The sequence below is a fragment of the Leucopleurus acutus genome (assembly GCF_964270905.1).
Source record: "Leucopleurus acutus genome assembly, chromosome: 15".
Classification (NCBI taxonomy): Eukaryota; Metazoa; Chordata; class Mammalia; order Artiodactyla; family Delphinidae; genus Leucopleurus; species Leucopleurus acutus.
In genome coordinates, this window is record NC_139157.1 from 65,973,394 (window position 1) to 66,001,140 (window position 27,747).

The 27,747-nt window shown below is 36.1% G+C and overlaps 1 protein-coding gene across 3 annotated transcripts in view; it reads left to right on the forward strand.

Moving 5' to 3' along the window:
- The window catches only part of MAP3K7 (mitogen-activated protein kinase kinase kinase 7), a 66,402-nt gene that overhangs the window by 10,776 nt on the left and 27,879 nt on the right, over positions 1-27,747 (forward strand). For all 3 annotated transcript variants that reach the window (XR_014326782.1, XM_082855466.1, XM_082855467.1), the window contains exons 2-11: positions 2,118-2,228; positions 5,127-5,192; positions 5,681-5,726; positions 6,903-7,041; positions 15,115-15,239; positions 17,532-17,660; positions 19,880-20,010; positions 21,602-21,683; positions 24,363-24,493; positions 25,156-25,285. Coding sequence is in view for 2 of the 3 variants with exons in the window: in XM_082855466.1 (XP_082711592.1) it covers positions 2,118-2,228; positions 5,127-5,192; positions 5,681-5,726; positions 6,903-7,041; positions 15,115-15,239; positions 17,532-17,660; positions 19,880-20,010; positions 21,602-21,683; positions 24,363-24,493; positions 25,156-25,285 (1,090 nt within the window). In the remaining variant the exon portion in view is untranslated. The remainder of the gene's footprint in view (positions 1-2,117; positions 2,229-5,126; positions 5,193-5,680; positions 5,727-6,902; positions 7,042-15,114; positions 15,240-17,531; positions 17,661-19,879; positions 20,011-21,601; positions 21,684-24,362; positions 24,494-25,155; positions 25,286-27,747) is intronic.

Here is a 27,747-nt window from a genome sequence, read left to right on the forward strand (position 1 = left end):
GGAATGGAAAAAGGGAAAGTCACTAAAGGAAAGACAGCCCAGTTTCCTTTAAGTTAATGACATCCAGAGGCTGAATATAGAGTGAATTGGTCATTACATACTCTAGGCTTCAAATCCTGGCTTCTCTGACCCTGTGATCTTGGGCAACTTGCAACCGTCTGACTCAGTTTACTACTTACCTTAATGGATTAAATGTGTTAATAGATGAAAGCACATAGACTAGTACCTGGCACATGATAGGCATTCAATAAATGTTAACCATTTGGGTGGTTTTATACATTAAGCAACATGAGAAATGTCCATAGTGCTTTGTGTAATGTTTGAATTGGAATTTGAGGTATGGCTAGAATGGCCATCCATCTCAGTTTACAACTACTGTCCTGGTAGTTATAAGCACCCCTTTCTTACTCTACAAGGAGCCCCTGTACATGTAAGTTTGCCTAAAGTGAAGACTCCTCCTCCAAGAGAAGATATACCTGCTCCTTTCCGAAATATAATACAGATATATGTGTACAAATCAGGATCTCTAACATTCTGGTGTTAGACTTCCTGGCATCAGACTGCACTTGCTCTTTACTAGCTACATAGCCCTGGGCAAGTTAGTTGATTTCTTTAAACCTAGATGCTTCATCTGTAAAATGAAGATACCTCTAGTACCTGTCACCTAAGGTTGTGTAAATGATGTAATGTATGTAAAGCACTTAGCTTAGTGCCTGCTATATAGAAAGTACATCATAAATGAGAGCTGTACAGGGGATTAGATTTTTTGCTTAAGGAAGTACTTAGGTCTGTTGGAAGTTGAAATGGAGTAGATGGCACCTAACTAAGGTCATTTACAGTGATAATGTAGAATGATTTTGTTCTAACAAGTATCTAAAGCTATTCTTTTGTTGTTGTTTTAATATTTTGGCAAATTTCAAACGTTAATAGAAGTCGAATAGCCTGAGAGAGGAATGAATTCATGAGCTACCCATCAGCTTCAACAATAATACAACATATTGTCAATTTTTATTTTTAACTTTAAAAAAAACTTTAATGAGATATATTTTACATATCATAAAATTTACCCATTTGAAGTGTACAATAATTTGTACAAATTTGCTAAGTTGTACAAACATCACCAGAAATCAGTTTTCAAACATTTTCATCACCTTGGTGTAGGATTCCTCCTACCCATTTACAGTTAATCCCAGTTTCCACTCTTAGCCCCAAACAACCACTGATCTACTTTCTACCTCTAAAGATTTGCCTTTTCTGGATATTTTATATAACTGGAATCATACATTATGTGATCTCTTGTGTCTGGCACTCGAGCGTAGTGTTTTTAAGGCTCATCCATGTTGTAGCATGTATCAGTAGTTCATTCCATTTTCTTGACAAATAATATTCCATTGTATAATATGATACTATGTTTTTACTGTCCTTCACAGTGGCCAGTTTTTTATCATCTCTATTTTTAATCTTTCCCATCTACTCCCTACCCCCACTGAATTATTTAAAAGCTACTTTTTAATTTCATAAATATGAGAGCTTAAAACATTGATTATATGTTTCTGCTTTTTATTTATTTTTTTCCAAGCCATCTTCTCTCTATCCTCTATTCATCTTGCCTGTTTTAATTTGTTTTCTGTCACTAAGAGTCTTTTTTTTTTTTTTTTTTTTGGCGGTACACGGGCCTTTCACTGTTGTGGCCTGTCCCACTGCGGAGCACGGGCTCCGGATGCACGGGCTCCGGATGCGCAGGCTCAGCGGCCATGGCTCACGGGGCCCAGCTGCTCCGCGGCATGTGGGGTCTTCCCAGACCGGGGCACGAACCCGTGTCCCCTGCATCGGCAGGCGGACTCTCAACGACTGCGCCACCAGGGAAGCCCTCTAAGAGTCTTTTTTGTTTGTTTTCAGTTTTGAGAATGAAGAGATGTCTAGACCATAAACTTTCAAAGATAGAGACAGTACATTTCATTATCTCCTCACTCTAATGAAAATTCATACCTACTCAGTGGCAAATCCAGATCGTGATGATTTCTAAAAATCTTCTTTAATAAATCTTTCAGATTGGCTTCATTGTTATGCATTAGGCTGTTATTTGTTTCTGATTCTCGTGAGTTTTTTTTTTAAAGGTCGTTGGAAGAGGAGCTTTTGGAGTAGTATGCAAAGCTAAGTGGAGAGCAAAAGATGTTGCTATTAAACAAATAGAAAGTGAATCTGAGAGGAAAGCTTTTATTGTAGAGGTAAGTTGAAGTGTCATTTCTGTTGTGTAGTTCTTCACCTAAGATACTCTGTGAATTTAATATTATGAAAAAAAATGTTTCTCGGTTGTCATTTCTCTGTATACTTGAACATCAGCAGTTTGGTTGAACCAAAGGGAATGCCATAGGAATATTTTTTCATTCACACTCTTAATTCTGATTAAAAATTAGGGGAAAAGAGAATTAGCTACATAAATGAATTTGTCCCTGAATTAAAATACAATCTCTTCCATGTAATTCAGGTCTATTTCAAGGCATATAATTTAAATTTTAAAATAGAAAAGAAATGGTAATCTCTCCCATTATCTAAAATTAAGAAGGGAAATTTTATGCACTCATTTTTGACTGAACATTTTTAGAAATTCGAATGAGATTATTTTAAGGAAAAACAATTTCAAATTGGTTTCTCTCATTTAACATGAAAATTTACAACTCTCTTCTCTTACATATTTGATGATGGAGGAGAATTTGATAATCATGAGATTATTGTATTACCAGCTTCATTCTTTTATGCTGTTTTATATATTAGATCACAGTATTTCAATAAATCAATGGTTTTATCACTTTTTAACTTCATTGGCCAATAGATGAGTGGTCTTTACCTTATAAACCTTCTGAATTTATATCTGTGATTTTATTTAATTATAATTTCAAAATATACTTCATGATACTTTTTAATGTATAACATGAAGAAATGAGAACTTAGTTGTGAGATGATGAAGTGGATTTTTGTAATTAGTTGAATGAGTTGAGAAATGCTGATGAATGGTTTGATGTCATCATGAAGAAAGATGATCTATAGTAGTATGTTCCAGGAGTCTGGCTTTATCTTGCCTTATTCACAATTTTTGTTTATGGTTTATATAAGGTCATTGATCGTATACTGTTGTATTGGTAGTTTCCTAAAACTAGGTAAAAATATGTGTTAAAGGCTAGCAATCCAGAGTCAAAAAGATCATAATAGCTTGGAGAAAAAAAGTTTCTCATCAAAGTTATGTATACATGTAATTTGTTGATAAATTGTCAAATGGTTCTCCATGTATTCTTACTAAAAAAAGACGTTAATCCCCGTACCTCCTCGCATCAAGTTTTCTGCTTCCCAGAGGCAACTACTTTGAGCTCATCCCTTAGTTTTATATGGTATCCCCCAATCCAGAGACTCACACCTTCTCTAAAGAAGGTATTATTATATTTCTATCCCTGTATTTATCTCTATATTAAATATATATCTCTATATTTAGGAAGGTATTACACCTTCTGTAAAGAATCAACCTCTAATCTTTGAGACAGTAAAGAGGCAGTCACTAAGCTGTTTGAAGTCAGGGCTGGAGGGAATCTTTGGTCTAACTTTTAAGCAATCTCTCTGCTCTTTTATTAGCTTGTATGAATAGATACCTGGTACTACCACCACTCCTCCACCTTTTGGAAGGTTTGTGAGATAAATCTGGTTGCTTCTCACTTTTTCTCATTTCTTTTAGGTCTGCTGTGTTAGTTATTGCTAGTCATTTGCTGTCCAACTTCCAAAAATATGTACTGTTTTCTCATTTCACATTCTCTTCATCCTTCTGAGTTTATGCCTTGAAAAAAGTACCTTTACCTTCTTAGTGGTATTTGAGGAGGGAACAGGAATAAATGCTTGAATAATCTGCTATCTGAAGCTCAGTAGTGAATCTTAACGAGATGTAATATAATAAATAGTGATATTAAGTCTGTTAGGACTGAAAATCTACAAATGTTGGCTGTAGAAAAATACAGCTTTCTAAGCATGTAGTAAAAATGTTTACCTTAGTGGACTTCATATGAGCCAGCAGTATAATGTAGGTAGTAGGGAAGGAAAGGAAGAAGAAAGGGGGAGAAGCAGAAAAGGGAGAGAAGAGAGAGCAAGGTGCAGTTTGGGGGGATATGTTAATAGAAATTTGAGATGTAGAGAAAGGGAAATGAGTACAGCCAAACCCCTCACTGACCTCCATATGAATCATTGGATTGGATTGGATAAAACTGGAAGTAAGGAGACCAGTTAGGAGAAGGCTGTAGTAATTACTACAGTGGTTCAGGTTGGAATTGCTAAGGCAGTGGTAGTGGGAATGGAGAAGAGGGAGTTAACTCAAGAGATGGAAGATGGAAGGAAGAGAATGCAGATTTTAAGTCAGACCGAAGTTCAATCCCTGGCTGTACTGTTTCCTAACTCTAGGGTATTTAGCAGCTCATTTAACCTTCTCTGAGCCTTATCTTAAAGGTACCTCATCTTTAAAATGAAAATGATAATACCTACCTTGCAAAGTTGTGAGGATTATACAATATCTATAAAGTGCCCAGCAGTGCCCAGCGTAGAGTAGGTCGGCTATTCATTCAACCATCACCTTTGAAAATGATGATGATGATATGGCTTCTTCTGGTTTGGATAACTCAGCTCAGTGCCATCTCAGGGATGGCATCCTAACATTTCTTGGCAAAGTTAATTTCTTCTTCTAGTTTGTACTTATGCCTTGTACATAACTCCTGTTATAGCACTTGGCACATTGCTTTAATTATTTGTGTACATGTCTCTCCCCCAACTAAACTGTGAGAGCTCTGGGCAGGGATTCTGTGCCATTCTGGGCAGGCACTTACGACCACAGTGCCTGCTATGTAGGAAACAGTAATTGCTGATTGATTACGCTAATGTTTTGTACAATGTTAAGATTTGAATGATACTGTGAGATCACTTCGTTAAAAGTTAGCACTTTTTAAAAGAAACCTTAATTTGTTACAGCTTCGGCAGAAACAGTGATTGCTGATTGATTACACTAATGTTTTGTACAATGTTAAGATTGGAATGATACTGTGAGATCACTTCGTTAAAAGTTAGCACTTTTTAAAAGAAACCTTAATTTGTTACAGCTTCGGCAGTTATCCCGTGTGAACCATCCTAACATTGTAAAGCTATATGGAGCCTGCTTGAACCCAGTAAGTTTGTCACTTTTTCATTATACTCTGTCTATAAGAAATGATGTGGCAGATACGTGCAGCTGTGTAGTTTATGAAGCTATTTTGATCTGTCATATTATTTCAAAAAAAATTATATGTGTTTCTAATCTGTTAGCAACACAATATAAGGGAATAGTTGTCTTAGGTGGTCTCATCCAGTAACCTCATCTTCTTAGGAGGCTTACAATATCCTATGACAGCACCTGTTCATTTGCACTGGAAAAAGTCACCACAGATCTCGTGATTATGTTTTTATATACATCTCCACTCTTAGACAGTGGACCCCTAGAAGACAAGGTCTTAGATCATAGATACCTTTTATTTCCTCTAGCACTATTCACATAGTAGGGGACAAAAGAATGATTTTTAATGCATTTATAAAATCAAAGGTTGAACTAAGTTATCTCTCAAGTTCCGCAAGATGGTATAGCTCTGTGGTTAATTATTCTGGCATATGTTTCCTTTAGGTGTGTCTTGTGATGGAATATGCTGAAGGGGGCTCCTTGTATAATGGTGAGTGTCATTAGACCTGTCTTTATCTAGTAGAGTGAAATAATTGAAAAGCTTTTAATATAAATTGTAAGTTACTTAATGTTCTTCACAGTTTATCCTCAGAGTCCCCAAAGGAGGTAATTAAAAAAAGAAATCTGCTAAAGATTAAAAATGAAAAGACAAGATGCTACAACATTAGTATGTGAAATTTAGAGGTCTAAGGATATCAATCTTTTAAATTGATGGTACTCTGCATAATGTTAAAAGCATTTAAGTAAAGTCAAACTTGCTTTTTAAATAGATTTTAAAATATCTTCATACTTTTAATTTTTTCTTTTTGCCCTCTCTTAGCTTTCAGTCTCCTCTTCTAGAACTCTTTAACCGCACATCCTTATTCTGCTTTATTTTGCTTTTTTCCCCAAAAATAAAATTGTGAAAATTCACTTCACAGAACATTTTTTTTAAATACAGCAGGTTTTTATTAGTTATCTATTTTATACATGTTAGTATATATATGTCATTTTGATAACAATGAAAGGAAACTGTATCGTTTAGTTACCTTTATAGAATAGAGCTAACCCTTTCACTGTAAGAAACACCAAATATATATATAAATAGTCTCTTGTCACACCATTTATATAAAATAAATTGTAGCATTTTATTTTTTAAATTAACATTATTTTATATAAACTTTTACTTATATTTACTGCTCATGTGATCATCATTGTTAATGGCTATCTGATACTCCCGTGTTTTATTTGGTTGAACTATTTCTAGTTTTTAGCCATTATAGAAAGCATAATTGTAAACATCTTGATGCACATTTTGTTTCCTTCCATAGTATTTCTCTGTATCTCTCTTATAGTAGTATGTCATCACATTGCTTATAATTTATAGTATTGTGTGAAAGACTGCATCTGTCAATATGAGAAAACTTGGTAATGTATATTAATTTTACTTGAATGTATGTATAACAGTTAATGGAATCCTATTAAATGTTAGGTACTTATGTGGTAGTTATCCATTTTAAATCATTAACTATTTCCATCTTTTTATTCGGAAAAGAATGAAAAGCAGGACCGATGGGAGCATGTGTAGGAAAATACCCAGTCGTGTGTTCTGATAGTGCTTGCATTCACCTTGTGTCTTTTGTTATATGCAATAAAGTTCTTTTTAGTTTGTGCCTTTCTTTTGCAGTGCTGCATGGTGCTGAACCATTGCCATATTACACTGCTGCCCACGCAATGAGTTGGTGTTTACAGTGTTCCCAAGGAGTGGCTTATCTTCATAGCATGCAACCCAAAGCTCTAATTCACAGGGACCTGAAACCACCAAAGTAAGTTCTAATAATGTGGTGTCTCTCTCTCGCCATCCCCTACCCACTCCCTAATTTAAGCTGGTCGTTGCACATCAGTTTTTCTTCTCTCATCCCCTTTGGCTTGCTCAAGAATGTTTGTTTTTTATTTTTTTAAGATTGTTTACTTTTAACTCACCATCATCATTTAGTCATTTATCTAAGCTTGCATTTTAGAATGTTGTCTTTAGTGGCATTTTTATTTTAGTTGAATTTTTATTTTTAATAACTTCTACCTTAGATTAGCGTAATTCTAGAATCTATTAGTCTGTAAGTCCTATTTTGTGCCCACGGTATGTATTGTTTTCCCTAAATAGTTAGTTCCATGTGAGCAGAGACAAGTCTGTCTTGTTCCCCACTCTATCCCTAATAAGGACAATGTCGACATTACACAAAAATATACAGAGTGGTTATTATTTGCCTTTTCAGAGGAAGGCAAAGGGCATTGCTGGCACATCTGAGTAGAAATTGAAAATATTCTGGATTTCTCCTTATTGAGGATTCTGGGACTTTGAAAGAACTTCAAAATTCCCTACATAAATATTTTTAAAGGCTAAAATTTTGTGGATTTTTTGTTACTGTGGGTACACAATTAAAGAAAACATACATATTTTTGTCCCCATTTCTCTCTAATTTTTTTCTTCTCTGTCCACCTGTGAGAAAGTAAAAAGTCCCCATATGCTCTTTCCCCTCTACCCCTGGCCACCACATCAGTCCTCAGATAAGAGGTATCCCCTAGGAAATCAGTCTCAAGTATTCTATTGTCTTGATGCTGGTTTAAAGCATTAAAGCATCCCTTCTGGGTATAACTTCTCACTCTCCTATCTAATCTGATACACTCTACATAGGTTTCAACTCTTGGAATCACTGTTCTCGCTAGTGTACCTTATTTCCACCTCCAAGCTTAAACTGATTTCCCTTTCCCCAGGTCCCTGGTCAAATAATGTTTAAACCCTAGATTTATGATACTTTTATTTTTTTAACTTGACTCCTGAGGTTGTTGTTGCAGCTACCTGTCTTGGGTAGTAAAGAAGAAAGCACTTTTTTTTTTCCTAGTTTCGGAGACTGTGTCCTCCATACCCACCTCCCCCCCCCCATTTAAAAGAGTTGAATTATCAAAGCAAACTCATGAAAATCATAGCTCTTATCCAGCAACAAATTGGCTGATTTAAAGGATACAGGCAAGTAATCAGGCACAGACAAAGCATTCTTTTCCTGGACGAGCCAGAAACCATTAGATGCAACTCCCAAAAGTCACCCGTCTGCATTAGGGCCTCTTTGGCTTTGGAATAACTGAAGAGTTATTAAACAATATACTTTAAAATATGTCACAAAAAAGTTATTTTTGTTTTTTAACATCTTTTATATTCCATAATTACACAGCTTAAACAGCTACCTCCATTCTCCATCCAACCATACCCCATAAATCCATAAATGTTAGGTTTATTTAACCGGCCTATTTAGACAGACCAGATACGTCCTACCAAAATCATCTACAGATGGGGACTCTCCTTTTGCTAATAAATACCATTAACATATTTAGAAGAGGTCTGGTCTGTCTAGGTCATTAATTTCTCTTGGGCATCCTCATGGTTGGACTCATCCTGTAGTGTTGCACATTTCCTGTGGGGCACCCAGCATACAAATTGGGCTTTAGAATTAGAATTGATTTTTCAGAATGTACTGGGGAAAAGAAAATTCTTTGGAATGACTGCTTTCATATATAATTGTATATACAAATACATGTATTGTATCTTATTGTCACTGGAAAACCTTTTGATTCTGTGGTCAGGAAGAGCTCCTCAGAATGGCATATAAAGAAGGGACCTGATGATGTGGTTAGGTGTTTTATACAGTATCATCTTGCACTAGTGCCCCTGTTTTATTTATCTTCTGCAAGTTCATCCGAAGTCTTATGAGTAAAGGAGTACTAATTGTAGCAATAATAATATAAAAGTCATTCAGAAAAATTATTATGATATTTTGAATGTACCAGGATGAAACAAGGAAGTCAGTTACAGAATTCTTATCTTGGGTTAAAAGTAGTAAGAACTTAACAACAATGAAACAAGGAAAAATTTTTTGTTTGTTGAAGTGCATGTAATTTGCATTTAACATTCTTTCCACTTAAATTGTCATAGAAGTATTTGTAGCATTATGGAGATGTGAATAGTAGTTTATCTGGCTTATCTTAGTCATGTTGGACTAAAAGAAAACTAACTTTCTAAGTAATCTCTCCAGTTAGAATTTTGTAACAAAATTATATACAAAGAATTTATTAACTGTAATTATAATGAATCCCCAACCCGATGTTGACTATTGCTACAATGTGATGATGCAAATTATATTACCCATCTTTATTTCTGTTTGTCATCAAAAGGAAAACCTGAATAAGAGTATGCTACTTGGTGATTATATTTGCGTAATATAGCACCTAGAAGAGTTGGAATCTTAAGTTCAGAAAATTTTCTGGAAATCTTTTATTGGGTCATTTTAATCAAGATAGGGTTATACTCTTACCACACACACATACTCTAAACATAAAAATGGTTTTGGGATTGAACATTTTTAGAAACATCTTCAAAATAAGGACATTAAAAATAAGGATAGGGCTTCCCTGGTGGCGCAGTGGTTGGGAGTCCGCCTGCTGATGCAGGGGACACGAGTTTGTGCCCCGGTCTGGGAAGATCCCGCATGCCGCGGAGAGGCTGGGCCCGTGAGCCATGGCAGCTGGGCCTGCGCGTCCGGAGCCTGTGCTCTGCAACGGGAGAGGCTACAGCAGTGAGAGGCCCGTGTACCGCAAAAAAAAAAAAAAAAAAAAGGATAGTTGTTTTCTTTCTTCTATATTGTTCATTTTTACTTTACTTTCTTTAATTATGTATATGTTGTTATTTTTAAAAATGTAAAGTAAGTCTTTTCTGCCTCCCATTTCCAATCCTCAGAGATAAGCACTGTTTTGTTTTTTAAGCATGCATAGATTACACTATACATAATGTTGCTTTATTCACTTACTGGGACTTTTTTTTCATATTACTATATACAGATATTTACCTCTTTATTTTTAATGGATAAATAATATTACTTACTACCTCTTAAGTAAAGTGAGTTATTAAAATAGAAACTCTTCTTGGCCTGATGGGCAGTCTTAGACTGGGAAGATATAATTTATAGAGCTGTTTTTAGAAAATACCATGCTGCCGAATCAGTTGACATTTTTGTCAGGCCCTGTAAGGCCCTAAATTCCTAAATTGGTGCTTCTCAGCTTTCCTCCATACCCCCCCATCCCCCAGAACAAAGTTATGATGTATATAACCTGAGTAAGTCTGAGAGTAGGGACAAAGCTTAAAAAGCCTTCTTAAGGAAAGTTGCGTAAGAATTTTGCATTTGACTTCCTGTGTTAATGCAATTTGTTTTGAAGTCACTGTTAGGATGTTAAAGATACTTACAGTTGAGTAAAAATGTTGGTCCTGGGCTTTAACTGGGGCTTTAACTGGGGCTTTAACTGCTGGCTTTAACCCGGGGCTCTGTTGGCTCCCTGCCACTTATCCCAGCATGCACTAATTATATTGGCAAAATTACATACCTTATTTTGAGAAGCACATGAAATTTAAGCCATGATATGTATGCATTTAAAATCTAACATCCTGTGTGTGCTCACAGGGATAGCTTGGACTCTTATACTCACATGATAAGAATTTTGACACTCCAGCAATATGGCAAACCAGATAAACTGAAAAAACATCCTACAGCAAGCACCCAGAGATGCTACATATTACAACAAACATCCTTTTACATGCATAGGTGATCTTAGAAGAAAATAAGGGAATCATTAAGCCAAAAGATGGAGAGAACTGAACCCTGAGTGGGAAGCCAAGGGCTCTCCTGTGAGCCTCTGCCAGTATCAAGAATGTAGAGGCCCAAATTTTAACGGCTTCTGTTTAACGGGATGCAGACCCTTTGTTGTGCACCAGGTGAGGGAGCAGAACTGAGACCTCTGCCTAAGTTCAGTATCTTGGACGGAAGAACTAAAAGAAAAGTTGACTAGAAAAAAAAAATCCGTTTTCTGACTAGACAAGCTTTTATTTTTTTAACTGAGAGTCTCCCCTCATGCTGTTGTGAGTTTGAATCTGCTCTACTTGCCCAATCAAAAAAATCCCAACAGGACAGGTTAAAAGTGCTTTGGAATTGGTGGTGTCTCAGGGCATTCAGGGTGACTGAAACTATTTTAAAGTCATATACTTTCAATTCAGGTCTTTAGGATTTTTCCAGATTAAGATCAATCAAATATGAAGCCACAGTAAAAATTACCACACCCATAAGGATGCAAGTTACCATGAGTAAAAGTCAGCATAAAAAACACAAAATGGAATAAAGCTGTCAAATAGTAAGACTCCAGATATTTGGAATTATCAAATATGGAGGATAAAATATATATGCTCAAATTATTTACAGAAATGAAGGAATTAAAATGTGCAAGGAATGAAAACTATCAACATGACCAAAAGAACTAAATAAAACATTTAGAAATAATTAAAATTTTTAAATGGCAGATATGAAATAGGTGACAAGAGATTCAGTGAGCTGTAAGATATATCTGCAGTTACCCAGAATGCAACACAGACAAATAAATGAAAAAAAATGATAGGTTAAGGAACATGGAGAGAAGGAAAGGGAGGACTAACAGCATAGAATTAGAATTCCAATAAAAGAAAATAGGATGGGGAGAGACTAATTCAAGAGGGGTTAGCCAGGAATTTTCCAAATAAAAAATATGAATTCTAAGCAGGATAAATGAAATTTCCCCTACGACACACCATAATGAGGCTACAGAACAGCAAAAACAGAGGGGAGATTTTTCAATCAGTGAAGCAATTACCTGCAAAGGACTGACAGTTAGACTGAAGTATACTTTTCAACACCAACAATGGAAGCTAAAGGACTGGAATCGTAACTTCACAGAGCTGAGAAAAAATAGCTCTCTACTCAGAATTGTGTACCTGCCCTAAATTACATTTAAGATATTGTGAAACAAAACCTGAGTGAATTTATTGTAAGTAGACCTTCATTAAAGGTGTTTGGGGAAGAAAGAAAATTATTACATAAGGTGAGCATAAGATTCAAGAAGGAATAGTGAAATAAAATCAGTAAACATACATTAAAATAAACGTTGGCTATATAAAACAGTAGTACCTCTTTTGCATTTAAGAGAAGATGGTTGGAAGAGATTCAAAATAAAGAATTGTTTCTTCTGGTTTTCAGAATAACCCACATGCCTATAAGGCTTTTAGGTAATGATGTACACATTTTTGTATACAAAATGTATGCATTTTTAAATGTATAATTAATTTTTAATAATAAGCTAATAAAAATTATCTTTTATGTTCATGGTTCTTTTTACACTTTCAGATTGCTTTATATATTTCAGTTCTTAAAGGAGTACCAAATTGCATTGGGATATGGAAAACCTAAGACTATGAGTACCAGTTCCCTAAGAGACTCTGATAGCTGAGTATAGTAGTTGTTTTAACACTAGCTGCTATAGCCAACATGAGGCTTATCACAGCAGAAATTTATTTCTGACTCCGGTGAAATCCAAAACATATTCCTGTTTGACAGATGACCTTCCATATGGTCATTCAAGGGCCTAGTTAGGCTCCCTCCATCTTGTACTTCTGCCATCCTCCAGGACTTTGGGGACCTCTGCATTCAGCCAGCAGGTAAAGAGAATGAAGCTGATGTATGAGAGCTTTGTGGAGCCAGACCCATGGAGTGACCCCTGTCCCTTCTACCCACATACCAGTGGCCACAACTCAATCTTAGCCACACCTACCTGCAAGAGAGGTTGGGAAATGTCTTCTGTTCTCCAGAGGAAGAAGGGATGGATTTGGTGAGCAGCTGGTCAGTCCCAGCCACATCTGCATGTGGTTTCTACTACTCTTACCACACAAGTAGAACCACTTACTGCCCTTTGCCAGTTAAACATCTTGCAGTCACCACCTGGCTCACAGTCCAGGATCTCAGAATGCTGTGTAGTCCTCTCCAACAGGTCTGGATGCAGCTCCTCATGGTCTGGAAACAAATGAATTAGAAAGAAAAGTTATCTGTCACCCCCCACCTCACCCCTCCCAGCACACGTACACACACACAAAACAGTAGAAGAGAGGCCCATCAGTAAAAGGCTCCATTGGGAAAAGGAAACAACAGAAACATACAGCAGCTCCTGGTCTGTAGCAATGAAGTCCTGCATTTTCTGGTCCCTCTGCCCTGGAGTTGTGAGAGGTTTGTCTTTTGATCAGACTATGATCCTGCCCTAGGAGAGGAACTCCTTTTTCCATTGCTTGTGACTCCTAGCTTCACCCTTTAGTAGGCTTCTCCTTGTCCATTCTCTGTAGCAGTGTCAGGAGTAGATGTTGGGCCATATACTCTCCTCAGAAGCTGTCCAGCTTTCATAGCCTGCTTCCTGCTTCTGCACATCTGGTGTCCGAGGGCATTGTACGACAGTCAGAAGCGTCTTTATTCCAGGCCTGTGGTTCCGTTGGCAGTATAATTTCCTCAGACGCGGGCTTTTGATCCCCCAGGTTCCAGTCAGTTCCATGTTCCTGTGACTAATACTACCACAGTTCTTTCTTAGACAAAATCTTGAGCCTGGTTTATTGGATTCCCGGCCTCAGTGCCTTTTCTCAACTAAATGGAGGCCACTTGAAGTCATGAAGCTGAGATGGGAAGTACTTTTCTCTTAATTTGTTCTTTGCTGCAATGCTGTCTTAATGGGCCTTTGTGAATCTTATTTCCTGCTGTTTGGAGTCGAAGAAGACAGCTTTTCCAGTCCTTTAAAGCCACAAATCATCACAGGCGACAAATTTTACCAAATGTTTTGCCACGTCATTACATGGATCTCTCTCTTTCCAGCTTCCACTTTCAGTGTTCTTGCTGCCTACTGCTAAACCAACACCAAATATATTAGATTTTTGTTATAGCAACACCCATTTCAATACCATTTCTCATATTGGTTACAGTGATGCTGTTATATAAGCCCTGAAGTCTCATGGCTTAAAGTACAAAGTTTGTGGGTTTTGCTCGTCAAGTCCAAAGTGAATGTTCCTGATGCACATGGTGGGTCAGGATCCCAGATTCCTCCTGTCTTGTAGTTCAGAATCCTGTGCCTTCAGTGACATATGGGGAAAGGAAAAGGAGTTTATATATGTGAGAGTTCATATGGGCCGGGCTTGGAGGTGAAGTACATCACATTCTATTGACTAGAATTGTCATATAGCCATACGTAATTGCTCAGAAGGCTAAGAAATGTACCCAGAGAAGAAAGGAAATAGGGTCAGTGAACAGCTAACCAGTCTTGCTATGTTAGGCTAAAGACTCATTTCTGCTCACTGCAAAGCAGGTGAGCAAAGCAGGTTTGCAAACTTCAGGACCATCATCCACAGTAAGAAATACTCAGCAATCTATCGTGTGTACATATTAATGTATATAGAACTGAAACTGAACTTCCCTGAAACAATGTTTAATCTTAGTAGTTGTGATGCACTTTGATATTTTCTATTTTATTTTTTAAATGCTGTCATAGTCTACTGAATTGGTTTTGTGATGTAGGTTTCCAGATCTGTGATCTAGAAATTTTGTGACTAGGTTTCTGCCTGTAGCTTGAAAAACACTGGTTAAGGTTAAGTATAGGGGGTGAACAATTTATGAAAGTATTGATATACATCCACTCCCATTTCAGGACACCATAATGTTCACTTGCTAGATGCTTTTTAAACCCCATGTTTTATTTTGGCCCACAGAGAAGCATAGTCACGAAAAATTATGGAGATAGAAATGGAGACATCAAAATTTGGGTCTAGCAGTCTCCCTAAGAGAACTAGGTTAAGGTCAATTTTTGCTGATATTCCTCTGTATTATTAAGCTGTTATAGGTGAGTGGGTAACATTTCACGGAAGTTGAATGGTGACATTTTGCTTAACCTTTTCTGTTTCCACAAATGTCTCTTCTTTTATTGTAGAGTCAAATATTGGTCTTATAACCTTTTATTTTTTAAAACAGCTTGCTGCTGGTTGCAGGGGGGACAGTTTTAAAAATCTGTGATTTTGGTACAGCCTGTGACATTCAGACACACATGACCAATAATAAGGGGAGTGCTGCTTGGATGGCACCTGAAGTTTTTGAAGGTAAAATGGCAAAAGCATGATGTGACTGATAATCTGCCTTATTACTCCATGTAAATCCAGTGTGTTTATGGCTTTGCCCTGTTTCCATGGTTTTATTTCTGCATAGTATATAATTATAAGATATATACTAAAGTCTAAGGAGGTATTAAATAAATATAGCCTTAGATCTTGAGTCTCACAGCAAGATTTAAGTTGTCTAGCACCCTCTATGAAGTTCAAGCATATGTACGGTTGATCCTCATTCTCAGGTTCCATAACTGCAAAATTGCCTACTTGTATCCTAAAATCAGTACTCGTAATTCTTTCATAGTTATTCACAGGCATGAACAAAGCAGGGAAAAATTTAGTCACCCAACACACACCTTCCCAGCTGAGGTCAAACAAGGCAATGCTCTGCCCTGTTGTATCAGTTCTTATATTTTATCACTTCTGTGATGTATTTAGTGCCTCATTTTTTTCCTTTTTTTGTGCTTTGTGTTGATGATTCCACCATTTAAAATGGCCTCTACGAGTAATATTGAAGTGCTTTCTAGTGTTCCTAAGTATCAGAAGGCTGTGATGTGTCTTACAGAGAAAATACATGTGCTAGCTAATCTTCATTCAGGCATGAATTACAGTGCTGTTGGCCATGAGTTCAATATTAATGAATCAACAATTTATATTAAATGAGGTGTTTTGAACAGAAACACACATAAAACAAGGTTATGTATTGATCAGTTGACAAAAATGTCAACTGATCAGTATAGGAGCCCAACCCTGTAATTCCCCGAGGAGCAGATGATTCAGTGTTCACTAATTCAAGGTTCACAGCAACTTTGTAGAACAATACTGGGAATAATGAGGATCTACTGTGCTTTGTGTTGTTTTCCTAGCGATTAAGAATTAGCAGTTTAAAGTTTAAATGAGCATGCCTTAGAAAGAATGCAAGGACCACAAGTAAAGATACTAAGGACCTTAAGTAAAGGATAAGCTTATGCCTACTTTGTTTTACGTCTCTGTGTCTTACTGAAGTTCTAAAAGAGTGGTCCATAAATTGCATATGAGGTTTCTATATAAAAACATCAACTTATCTTTTAAATGAGAAAAGTTGAACTGAAGATGTGTGATTCATATGTTAGGAAGTATGAAAGCCCATAAAATTCAGAAACATTTAGTCATCAGATTCTGATTTTGACTTATTTTTGATGAATTTAAAATTTTTTGTTCTTTGTTTTTAGCCACCAAGAGAAAAAAATTTGCTATGCAGCTGGTCACTTGAGTGGAGCTATTTTGCCACAAAATTCAGTTAAAAAGTTAGTGGACAAGCAAGTGTTAAATTATATAAAATTAAATAATGCCGCCTGTTTTCAAGTTTGTATACAGAATGCATATAATTGGCATTGTTTTAAAATTATTTGTTTATTTCATGTGCCTTTCTTTGAGTTAAAATAACAGTTATTACTGTAGTATGGAGAGCCGAAAGATTTGTTTATACAAAAGAACCTAGAAATAAAAGTTGCTGTTAATTGTTTAGAGCAACAAAGCTCAGACTGTTAGCCTATGTAGATTTCTTCATTTCTGAAAGATGTCAGCACGTGTAGCCCAAATCAGATTGTAAAGTCATTGTAACTCTTACAGTGCACTGCCTAGTGCCTTTGTAAAGTAGTACATGCATAGCTATTGCTGTAATAATTGGTCACTGTTATAGTGGGTTGTTCGTGGGTTTGGGGGGTTTGCTTGGCTATTTAATTGTGCTGATTCACCAGCCAACTTAGTAATCATATATATTTTTGCTGCGTAATCTGCTTACTGTAAATTTGTATTCATAGTTTTTCCTGCTTACAACTTATTTTTAAGTTTGTAAATTAATAATTTTATCTCACCAGATATTTTGAAAAGAAAATCTTAACACTAGATTAGAAATTTTTTCTGCTTTGATAGTAGCATCAAGAGAATGGGAGAAGAACATTTAAGATTAAGAAATTATAGAAAGGAGTGTACAAATGTTTTATACTTTGCCCCAGAGAAAATATAAGTCTAAATAAATAAAAGATAAGGTCTGTTTCTTGATGAGAGGGTAAAAAATGACCAGCTTTCTAAAGTGGGTTTTTTAGTGCATTATTAATACTTAACTCATTTTAAAAATGTATTTATGGCAAAGACTTGAGGTCTTCAGAAAGAGTAATTTCTCAGCTCTACATGGGGCATTCTCTTGTTTTTGTACATGATGCTCATTCTTAAAGTTTATGAAAGAATTCCTTCTGTTAGTCATGTGGGAAAAAGTCTTGAAACTTTACTACCTTTTTTTTCTAGGTAGCAATTACAGTGAAAAATGTGATGTCTTCAGCTGGGGTATTATCCTCTGGGAAGTGATAACACGTCGGAAACCCTTTGATGAAATTGGTGGCCCAGCTTTCCGTATCATGTGGGCTGTTCATAATGGTTTGTGAAATTTTTTTCTTCAATATATTTTATATATTTTATTCCTATTTGGAAATTGTTTCTCCCCCAAAGAAGACCATTTATCCCTAATATTAAAATATACAATTTCTTATTACCAGTCTCCAGCCCTCCCCCCTACTCTAAAAACGGGCAGGGCTGGGAGCAGTCCTGGCTTTGCACAAAGCTGAGAAGGTTTGCTGGCTGTGCTCATTAGGGAAAGGCCATCAGTAGACAGCCAGAGCCAACAACCTCGGTTGGCTCTCTAGAGGGGACAGAGAAGCATTGGACTGGACTCTCTTGGAAAAAATAAAATTTAAAGATTAAATTAAAATCTCTCACATGGTTCAGATAATTAGGGAGCTATTGCCTTTTTCTCCTTAGGAAGCAAGTGTCTCATTGAGGAGAGAAAGCAAAGCATAATACAGTAAGTCCCCTACATACGAACGAGTTACATTCTGAGAGCACGTCCTTAAGTCCAATTTGTTCATAAGTCCAACAAAGTTATCCTAGGTACCCAACTAACACAGTCAGCTATGTAGTACTGTACTATAATAGGTTTATAACACTTTTCACACAAATAATACATAAAAAACACAAAAAGTAGAGAAAACATTCTAAACCTTATAGTACAGTATCTTGAAAAGTACAGTAGTACAGTACAACAGCTGGCATACGGAGGCTGGCATCAAGTGAACAGGCAAGAAGAGTTACTGACTGGAGGAAGGAGAGGAGGTGGGAGATGGTAGAGCTGTCTCAGCAATAGGAGACAGAGGGCAAGCTGCAATTTCACTCACACCTGACGTTGATGGAACGCATGTTCATATGTTTGAAACTTCGCAAGTTGAAGGTTCATATGTAGGGGACTTACTGTAATAAGTGTTGTTACTTAAGCTATTCATAAAGGCAAACACAAAGTGCTTCACAGAGTCTTTCTTTTTATCTTCTCATTCATTCTTATGAGGCGAGTACTATTATTGCCTCACTTTGCAATTTTACACATTAGGGAACTGAGACCTAGAGCAGTTAAATAACTTGCCTGAGGTCACAAGATTAGTAAGTGGTGTTGCTGGGATTTAAATCTGGATCTTTCTGGCTCAAATGCCCATATTTTTAAGTTATATTGATTTATGGACACAGTGTCCTTTCATCCCTCCTATTCCTTTTATACCTGTAGTTACAATGTTCCTGACCGCTCCTGATATTAGAATATATCCTTATTAATCAAGTTACTTCCCAGCTGCTTTGGGAAAATAAACTTTTCATGAAGGGAAATTGCTTAACCTTCTAACTTTTAACATCACTCTGTTGTTTAATTTCTATCACTTGATTATAATTATTCTGATTAATGGCATTTTTAAAACACTGTTCCACATGTGATAGAAATAAATATATGCCTCACCATTTTGATCATTCATAGACATGTCAGGCAGTAATCTGAGTAATCTCAAATGTGTTTACCAGTTTCCTATGCTACCTTTCATTGTACTACCTTTCTTGTCATTGTAGAGAATGCTAGAGCATTGAACAGGACAGTTTGTTTTCTTTTTCTGTCAGTTGCCAGTAAATAATTGAATGTCCATGAAGTAAGGAATAAAAGAACTAACTTATTAATTGATAAATTTACAAAGATTTCATTATACTTGAGGCCTTCTTTAAGTTAGGGACCTTACTAATGATATTACAGTCTTGTTAATTACACAAAAGTTGGCAGTTTTCAGCTTGTGAAATGATTGATTCACAGCAACCCTAAGACCTGTCTCCCACAAAAGAGCCATTTGGAGGTCAGTGAGTATAACACCATAGTTGATGACTTTTGACATATGGAAGATGATTTGTCAAACACATTTGAAATTGTTACGATAAATCTGAAAATATAGTTCAAATAAGATTACCTCAAGCCACCATTTTATTCTTAATAAAATACACATTAAGCCATTATTATTTGTTAAAAGTGTGTTTATAGCAAATGAAATATTATTAACTTTCATAATGTATATAAAATTTTAATTTGGCTTCTCAAAAGGTGTAGCTTCTGTTTTATGAAAATATAATGTTAATCCAAAAGACAAAAAAAGGGTACTTTTAGTCCTCCTAAAAAAATCTTAAATTACAAGATCTGTAAAATAAATAACACTTCAGAAATGCATATTTTAAAAAAACTTACACCATTCTTTGAGTAAATACATTCTTTTCTCCCCTCCTCTAATTTTCAATTGTAGGTACTCGACCACCACTGATCAAAAATTTACCTAAGCCCATTGAGAGCCTGATGACTCGTTGTTGGTCTAAAGATCCTTCTCAGCGCCCTTCAATGGAGGAAATTGTGAAAATAATGACTCACTTGATGCGGGTATAATCCTTCTTTTGAGGGGCTTTGGGTTTAAGGGAATTTTATATATACTGACTTTTAATGGGGTTTTAAAGTAAAGGGACAGTATTGTTCTTTTTTTGCTTCATACTTATCTGTATTTTCCATGTTAGAATGGGTGTTCTTTACTCATATAATCAGAGGAGGAAACATTCTTTTGAAAAAAAAAAGAAAAAGAACTAGTTCTTTATAATTGAAAGATGGCAAGACTAGGTTTCTGGACATGCTTTTTCCTTCTGCTCAACTTAGTGGACAGATCTGTTTGTTTCTGGGCCTGTTGCCTTATCTGTAATGTGAGAGAAGTTGAATTAGGTGCTCTCTAAAGCCTTTACAGGACTTAGGTATTTTATGGCTCTAATACTTGCTAAGTTTTAAATTTTCTTTAGTAGAGATCTTTATCAAGCAGTCATTTATGTAGTGCATTAGAGAGGTTTCATTCCCAGACACATTTATCTAAGTAATTTTTACCTTTTGGTTTTTCATTGCATATTTTCAGCTTTTCATTTGCCGTTAAAAAGTTAAACTTTCTTCTAGGCTCTGTAGAATTTTGGAATTTAGAAGGATCATTTTAAATGATTATTAGAATTTCCTAATCTATAAATCAAACACTTAGAATTATTTGAATAATTTTAGGCCTCTGGTTTTTGGTGCACTAACAAATCTATCGAGTGGTACCTTGACTTTAAAAAGTTTATGTACTTATGAAAGTGCCTAATTTCAGAACAATTTGCTAAGTAGAAGAATCTTTCAATCTCTTTAAATATAGATTAAGTAATTTCCTAAATGGCCAAAAATTTAGTTTTTTCATTCTAATGAAAATAACTTAGGCAAACCAGCTTGAACTAATCTGATTAAAGCTTAACTGCATATTTGGATATTAGCTATATATAGAATCCTAGGACCTAAAGATACGTTCATAAGAAGAGAGCTCAGATACCTTAAAACTTCGGGTTACATAAATTGTTCACGTTTTAACTGTGCTTTTATGTACTTTGTCTAAGTTGAGGAGAAAACCTTCCTTTTTTTCCTGAAATTCTAATTTTCACCCGACAAATATATCCAGTATTTTATCTCTAGTTCATAGGGGGACATTCATAATCCTTGATATTTAAAATATAGGTTCTAACAAATTATGGCATACCGTTTCAGTTGTCAGACTAAGTCATTTCAACAATTTGGAGGTTTACATCACTTCTGTGAGAACATAAATATGTTTCATTTAATTATGAGGAATAATACTACTGTATTTCATATGTTCCTCTAGAGGAATATTGGCAGTTTTCTTTAAGACTATCTAGACTGTCTAGACTATCTATCTAATAGATATGTAGGTAGATACATGGCATTGATAATAGTTGAAATTCAGAAGAGTAGCACATTATTGTCTTTGTAAAATCAAAACCTTAGGTATTTACAAATTCAGTGTATCCCTTAGTGAAAATAAAGCAGCAATTTTTGCTACATTCAAATCTCAAAAAGGAATTAATTAAAATGTACCTTTTAAGTTAGTTTTCACAAGATTTAATTTGTATTAAAGAAAGTTTAAATTGTTGTTTACTTTTTATATATATAGTACTTTCCAGGAGCAGATGAGCCGTTACAATACCCATGCCAGTATTCAGATGAAGGACAGAGCAACTCTGCCACCAGTACAGGTAAATGGATAGAGTAGAACAGTAATAACCTAAATTTTTGTGTCTCTATTCCCATGAAGTTATAATCAAGAAGCAATGAATGATGTCCTCATTTGCATTTTAATTGCAGATTGACTTCAATTTGAATTTCCAGGTGCACCATTCTTCATGCAGGTACCCAGATTAAAGAGTTGCTGAAGACCTGTTTCCAAGTCTTGAAATTCTTACGCAGTTATATATAAAAAGATTGGATATTATATTGCTGTGAATGTCATTCTTTATTTGAAAAATAGTTCTTAGATACTGCTAGATCAAATAGTATCAGAAATTATTGTAAATATATATATATTATAAATATATATCATATATATAAACATATATGTCATATGTATATATATACACACACATACATACATATATATATATAAAACAACGTATTTCCTTTATCATGAACACCCTACTTTTTGGTCTTTGTAGAACAATCTACAGAGACTCTTATTTAAGAAGCTGTGTTTTAGTTCAGGAGTTCCTCAGCTCCATAGTTTGTGGTCATCAAAAAAGATAGTAGAGGGACTTCCCTGGTGGTCCAGTGGTTAAGAATCCACCTTCCAATGCAGGGGATGCGGGTTCTTTCGGGGAACTAAGATCCCACATGCCGTGGGGCAACTAAGCCTGCGCGCTCCAGAGCCCAAGAGCCATACCTAGAGAGCCCACGTGCCACAGCTACTGAGCCTGCGTGCCACAACTAGAGATAAGCCCAAGCGCAGCAACAAAAGATCCCACATGCCACAACTAAGACCCAACACAGCCAAATAAATAAATAAATGTTTTTTAAAAAAAGCTCCCCCAGCCCACTCTCCCCACTGCCTGTATCTGCCCCTCTACTCTGCACTCTCTTCTGTTCTGTGGCTGAACTATCCATGCTCCTAGCCAAAGACAAGCCTGTCTCCTTTGTGTGGCAGATCCCATCTGCTCTTCCTAGCAATTCTTCTCTGCCTCTTGCATCATCAGTTTTAGCCTTTCTGCTGGGATCATTCCCAGAGCATATATACAGTAGTCCCCTCTTGTCCACGGTTTCACTTTCTGTGATTTCAGTTACCCCTGGTCAACTGTGGTCCGGAAATGGAAAATTCCAGAACTAAATAATTCATAAGTTTTAAGTTGCAGCCATCTTGAGTAGCATGATGAAATTTCGCTCCATCCCGCCTGGGACGTGAATCATCCCTTTGTTCAGTGTATCCTGCTCTCTTGGTTGTCAGATCAACTGTCGAGGTATCACAGTGCTTGTGTTCAAGGGACCCTTATTTTATTTAATAATGGCCCCAAAGCACAAGAGTAGTGATGCTGGCAATTCGGATATGTCAAAGAGAAGCCATAAAGTGCCTCCTCTAAGTGAAAAGGTGAAAGTTCTCAACTTTAATAAGGAAAGAAAACGAAAAATCATATGCTGAGGCTGCCAAGATCAGCAGTAAGAACTTCTATCTGTGAAATTGTGACAAAGGAAAAAGAAATTTGTGCTAGTTTTGCTGTTACACCTCAAACTGCAGAAGTTACAGCCACGGTGCAGGATAGTGCTTAGTTAGATGGAAAAGGTATTAAATTTGTACAATAAGGTAGTACAATTTGAGAGACCACATTCGTGTAACTTTTATTATGGTGTATTATAATTGTTCTATTTTATTGTTAGCTACTGTTGTTAATCTCTTACTGTGCCTAATTTATAAATTAAACTTTATCATAGTTATATATGTATAAGAGAAAACACAGTATATGAGGGTTCAGTACTATCCAAGTTTGCAGGCATCAACTGGGGATCTTGGAATGTATCCCCCCAGGATAAGGGGGGGACTGCTGTAGTCTGTATTTGTATTTCTCTAGCTTCTCTCTTTCCATTCTCTCTTGTGCCCACTCCATTCAGTCTTTTATTATACCACTACTCCAGAATTGCTCTTGTCAGGATCACCAGTAATTTTCACATTACTAAAATCTAAATGAATGATTTTTCAGTTCTCATCTTTTTTGATTCTCAGCAGCCTTTGACACAGTTCACTACTCTCTACTTCTTTCAGCACTTTGAGTTGATCTCTAGGATACCATACCAGCCTGGGTTTCATCTTACATCTCTGGTCACTTGTTCTCATGTTTTCCTATGCTGTTTACTCCTCAACTTCCCAACCTATAAACGTGAGAGTGCTCAGGGCTCAGTTATTCAGCTCTTTGCTTATCTATCTAAATTCATTCCTTGGTAATCTCATCCAGTGTCATGGCTTTGTATACCATGTATTTGCCAATGTTTTGCTCCATCCCAGACCTGAACTCCACACTCATATATCCAACTACTTGCTTGATATCTACTAGGAACTCAAAATTACCATTTCCTAACTGAGCTCACTTCAAAGTCATTCCTCCCGTGGTCTTCCCCATCTTGATTAATAGCCACTCCATTCTACTAGCTCAAGCTAAGAATCTTAAAGTCATCCTTGACTATTTGAAGACTAGGCGTTTTGGTTCCCTTTTTGTGCTATCCTTAAATTTCATTTAAAATGGGTTTGTTTGGGTATCTTCATTAGCTTGAAAAGTCTTCAATTTTATTTCTATTTATGTCTTGCTAGTTTAGAAAAGAATTTAAGTTGCATCTTATTGAATGAAGCATTTTGTATTATTCCCAACCTGTAGTCATAAATGTTTCTGCTTTCCTAGGCTCATTCATGGACATCACTTCTACAAATACCAGTAATAAAAGCGACACTAATATGGAGCAAGTTCCGGCCACAAATGATACTATTAAACGCTTAGAATCAAAACTGTTGAAAAACCAGGCAAAACAACAGGTTTGTTTTGTTACTAAAATAACAAAAAGTAAAATCTTTTGGTAACCTAACCAGTAGTCATGAGCATTATACTAACAAGTTAATTGTTTGTCCTCTTCCTCTATATAAGTCCTGAGTCTTGTTCCTGAAACAGACAGGCAAGCTTAAGAGTAGAGATGTGTAATGATTTTCTCCTAGAATTCACTACCAGTCAAATCATTTCCTCTTCTGATGATTGCTGCCTTTGCCACCTGTGCAACTCCTGCCTTACAGTGATCCCTAACTTGAACGGTTGATGGTTACAAATGTAAAATGCATATTCCTTCCCCAGTTAAAGGAATTGTTCTAGATCTCTCATTTCATATTATCCAGATTTATTATATTTTTGCTATTACTGGTTTTAAAACATTTTAAGGAGTGATTTTATTCATCTTGTCTGATGCATTTAGGTTAACCAATATTTGGGGCATGTAACTCCCAGCTCTAGTGACCAGCGTATCCTAAAGGCCAGTATCTGCAGCTTGTTCTCCCTCAGCCTTACAGCTCCCTCTCCCTGAAAACTTTTATTTCTTTCAGAACAGACCCCCTAAGAATCCCAGTTGGTATATTCCTCCTTCTAGGCTGTCCAGGATTTTTAAATATAAAGAGCTTTAGTGATTCAAATTGACCTGTATTTTTAACAGAGCGAATCTGGACGTTTGAGCTTGGGAGCTTCTCGTGGGAGCAGTGTGGAGAGCTTGCCTCCAACCTCTGAAGGCAAGAGGATGAGTGCTGACATGTCTGAAATAGAAGCCAGAATTGCTGCAACCACAGGTAAAATGAAAATAAAAGTCTAAAGAGGAGTGAAAATGGTAGTTTCAATTGCTTCAGTAGCGGGAATGTCAGTGGTTTTTTTTGTGCATGTCCTAAATTTTTTTTAAAGTAGGAAGTTAGTTTACAATATACTTCCTATGCTTCTAGCAAAAAGTGTCTCAAATTCCAAATAAGGAAAGCATGATTTGTAAAATTATTTGGATTATAAAATATACCTTTCTAATTACAGATTTTATCAAATGTAATTCAGCTCAAACACGAGCTGAAAATCTAAGTGAGAAATTGAAATTTTGCCAAAACCAGGATGTTTTGGAGGATTTTGAGTGATTCTACTAGAATTTTGCGCTGAACTCAAGTAATAGCAAATGCTTTGTTTTGAAATTAGCAGGAAAATGTACTCCAGATCCAAATATAATTTGGCCTTACTATCTGCTGCTGCTCCTACTTTCAGTGGCAAAAAGTAGCTAAGTTGAGGATTAATTCTTTTAATTGTAAAATAAAAGATCACGGTAATTTTATTTGATCTTGAAAAAGCTAGCATTTATATTCCATTTTGTCAGAGAGACTGGTCAGCACAAAAATAATTACATGTTTTGTTACCTGAGTGAACTTCTAACCTTTTCTAACCAGATTCATTTAGTAATGCCGGGTTAAATTGTTTTCTTTCTGATTCCCCCAGGGGTGGAGAGGAACTGATTACAAATACATTTCTATTGTGGAAAATGTGGAAATATAAACAAATAAAAATACCAGTCTTCCATAATTGTCCCACTCAGAGATAAACAATTTGTGTATTTACCTCTAGTCTTTTAACTACATATGTGTATACAAGTATATTTCCAAGTGTATTAGCCTACTTTTTTTTTAACTTAGCTAACCAGGTTTTTGGGTTTTATTTGTTTGGTTTTTTGTTTTTGTCCTCTTTATTTTAGGTCTTTATGGTTTTTTTCTAAATAGAATATTTTCATTTTGTGTGAAGCTCTTTTCAGAAAGAAGTTGTCCAGAGGACCATCCTAACTATACTTGTCTTCAACTAATCACTTATTTTATTAGTTAGCATTAGAATCAGTTAGATATTACAGAATATCCAAAATAACAGTGTCTTTAACATATAAGCTTTATTTTTCACACACAAACAAATCTGGAGGTAGGCTCCATGATCATTAGGTAACTGGGTTTCTTCTGTCTCTCTGTGTCATAATCCCTATTGTGTGGCTTTCATCCTGAAGGTTACTTTGTACTCCATAATGGCTATTACAGTTCCAATCATCACATCCACAGTCCTGGCATCAAGAAGCAAGAATTAGGGGAAGGGCTCATGCCCAGGCTTTTTTAAGGAGCATTCCCAGAAGTCCCTCCTAACAACTCCCACATAGATGTCATTGGCCATAGTGATAGGGTCAGATGGGAAGGAAGAGCCCTGTGGCTCCATGGGAAGGAAGGATCTGCAATCTTTTATCTAGGAGCATTGCTGTCCTGAGTAAAGTTGGGGTTCTGTTGCGCTGGTGACCAGGAGTCTCTGACACACAGATGGGTCTTTAGAAACGATCAAGTTGGATGGAGGTCACCAGCCACTGTCAAGCTTTCCTGGCCTCCATGAGTCACAAGCGTTTCTGTGTGGAGTCAGGGTGTCGCAGCATAGTGTCCAATGAACAGTGTACACAGGAACACATGCTTACACTTCGGCAGCCTTTTTCATTTCAGGAATATCATTCAAGTTAGACCTGCCAAATAGTGGTTGCTACCCTAAAACAGGAAATGCTCTGTAATGTAATAACAGTAATTTTATATCTGCTCGTGTCAATTTTTTAGTCAGGTACTGGTTTATAAGTATTCTTTACAGAAGTGTTATTTCACTAGATTAAAGATAACCACACATTTGAATTACCCTGTCCTTTCTCTGCCTAAATGTAAAACAGATGGTTGAACATCCGTTGGTGAACTGTCTTACTTTGAAAGGTTCATATTTTCCAGCCTTTCAATACTTTTCAAGTTTAGCAGGAATACACCCTAAACTTTGGAAACTACAATAAATATTCAGTTTATCAGAAGTATGTTTAAATATTTACAATTATAAAAGCATAAACATTTCATACTTTGATTCAGTAATTATCATTTAATCACTGAATTTTACTTTATAGCACACTTCAAGAAACACCTAATTGGACATATATTCCTGTGTTTGTTCATTTAAAACAAATATGGCAGCTTATCTCTTTTTAACTCCTCTTTTCCTTCCCAGTTTCATCCTAGACCCCCCCATTGCACTTCAGTGGTTTCACTTAGGTAGATTATTTCTATGAACATGTTTGAAATCCAGCTTTCTCATTACCCTGCAGCTTTGTTTGTCTCGGCCCTATTTTTTTTTTCCTGCTAATTAAAGCCAGTATGTGAAACATCTTGTATTGGTAGTTGTTTGCTCCTTAATCACGCCTTTTCTAAGCATGGATGAAAAGTTAGAT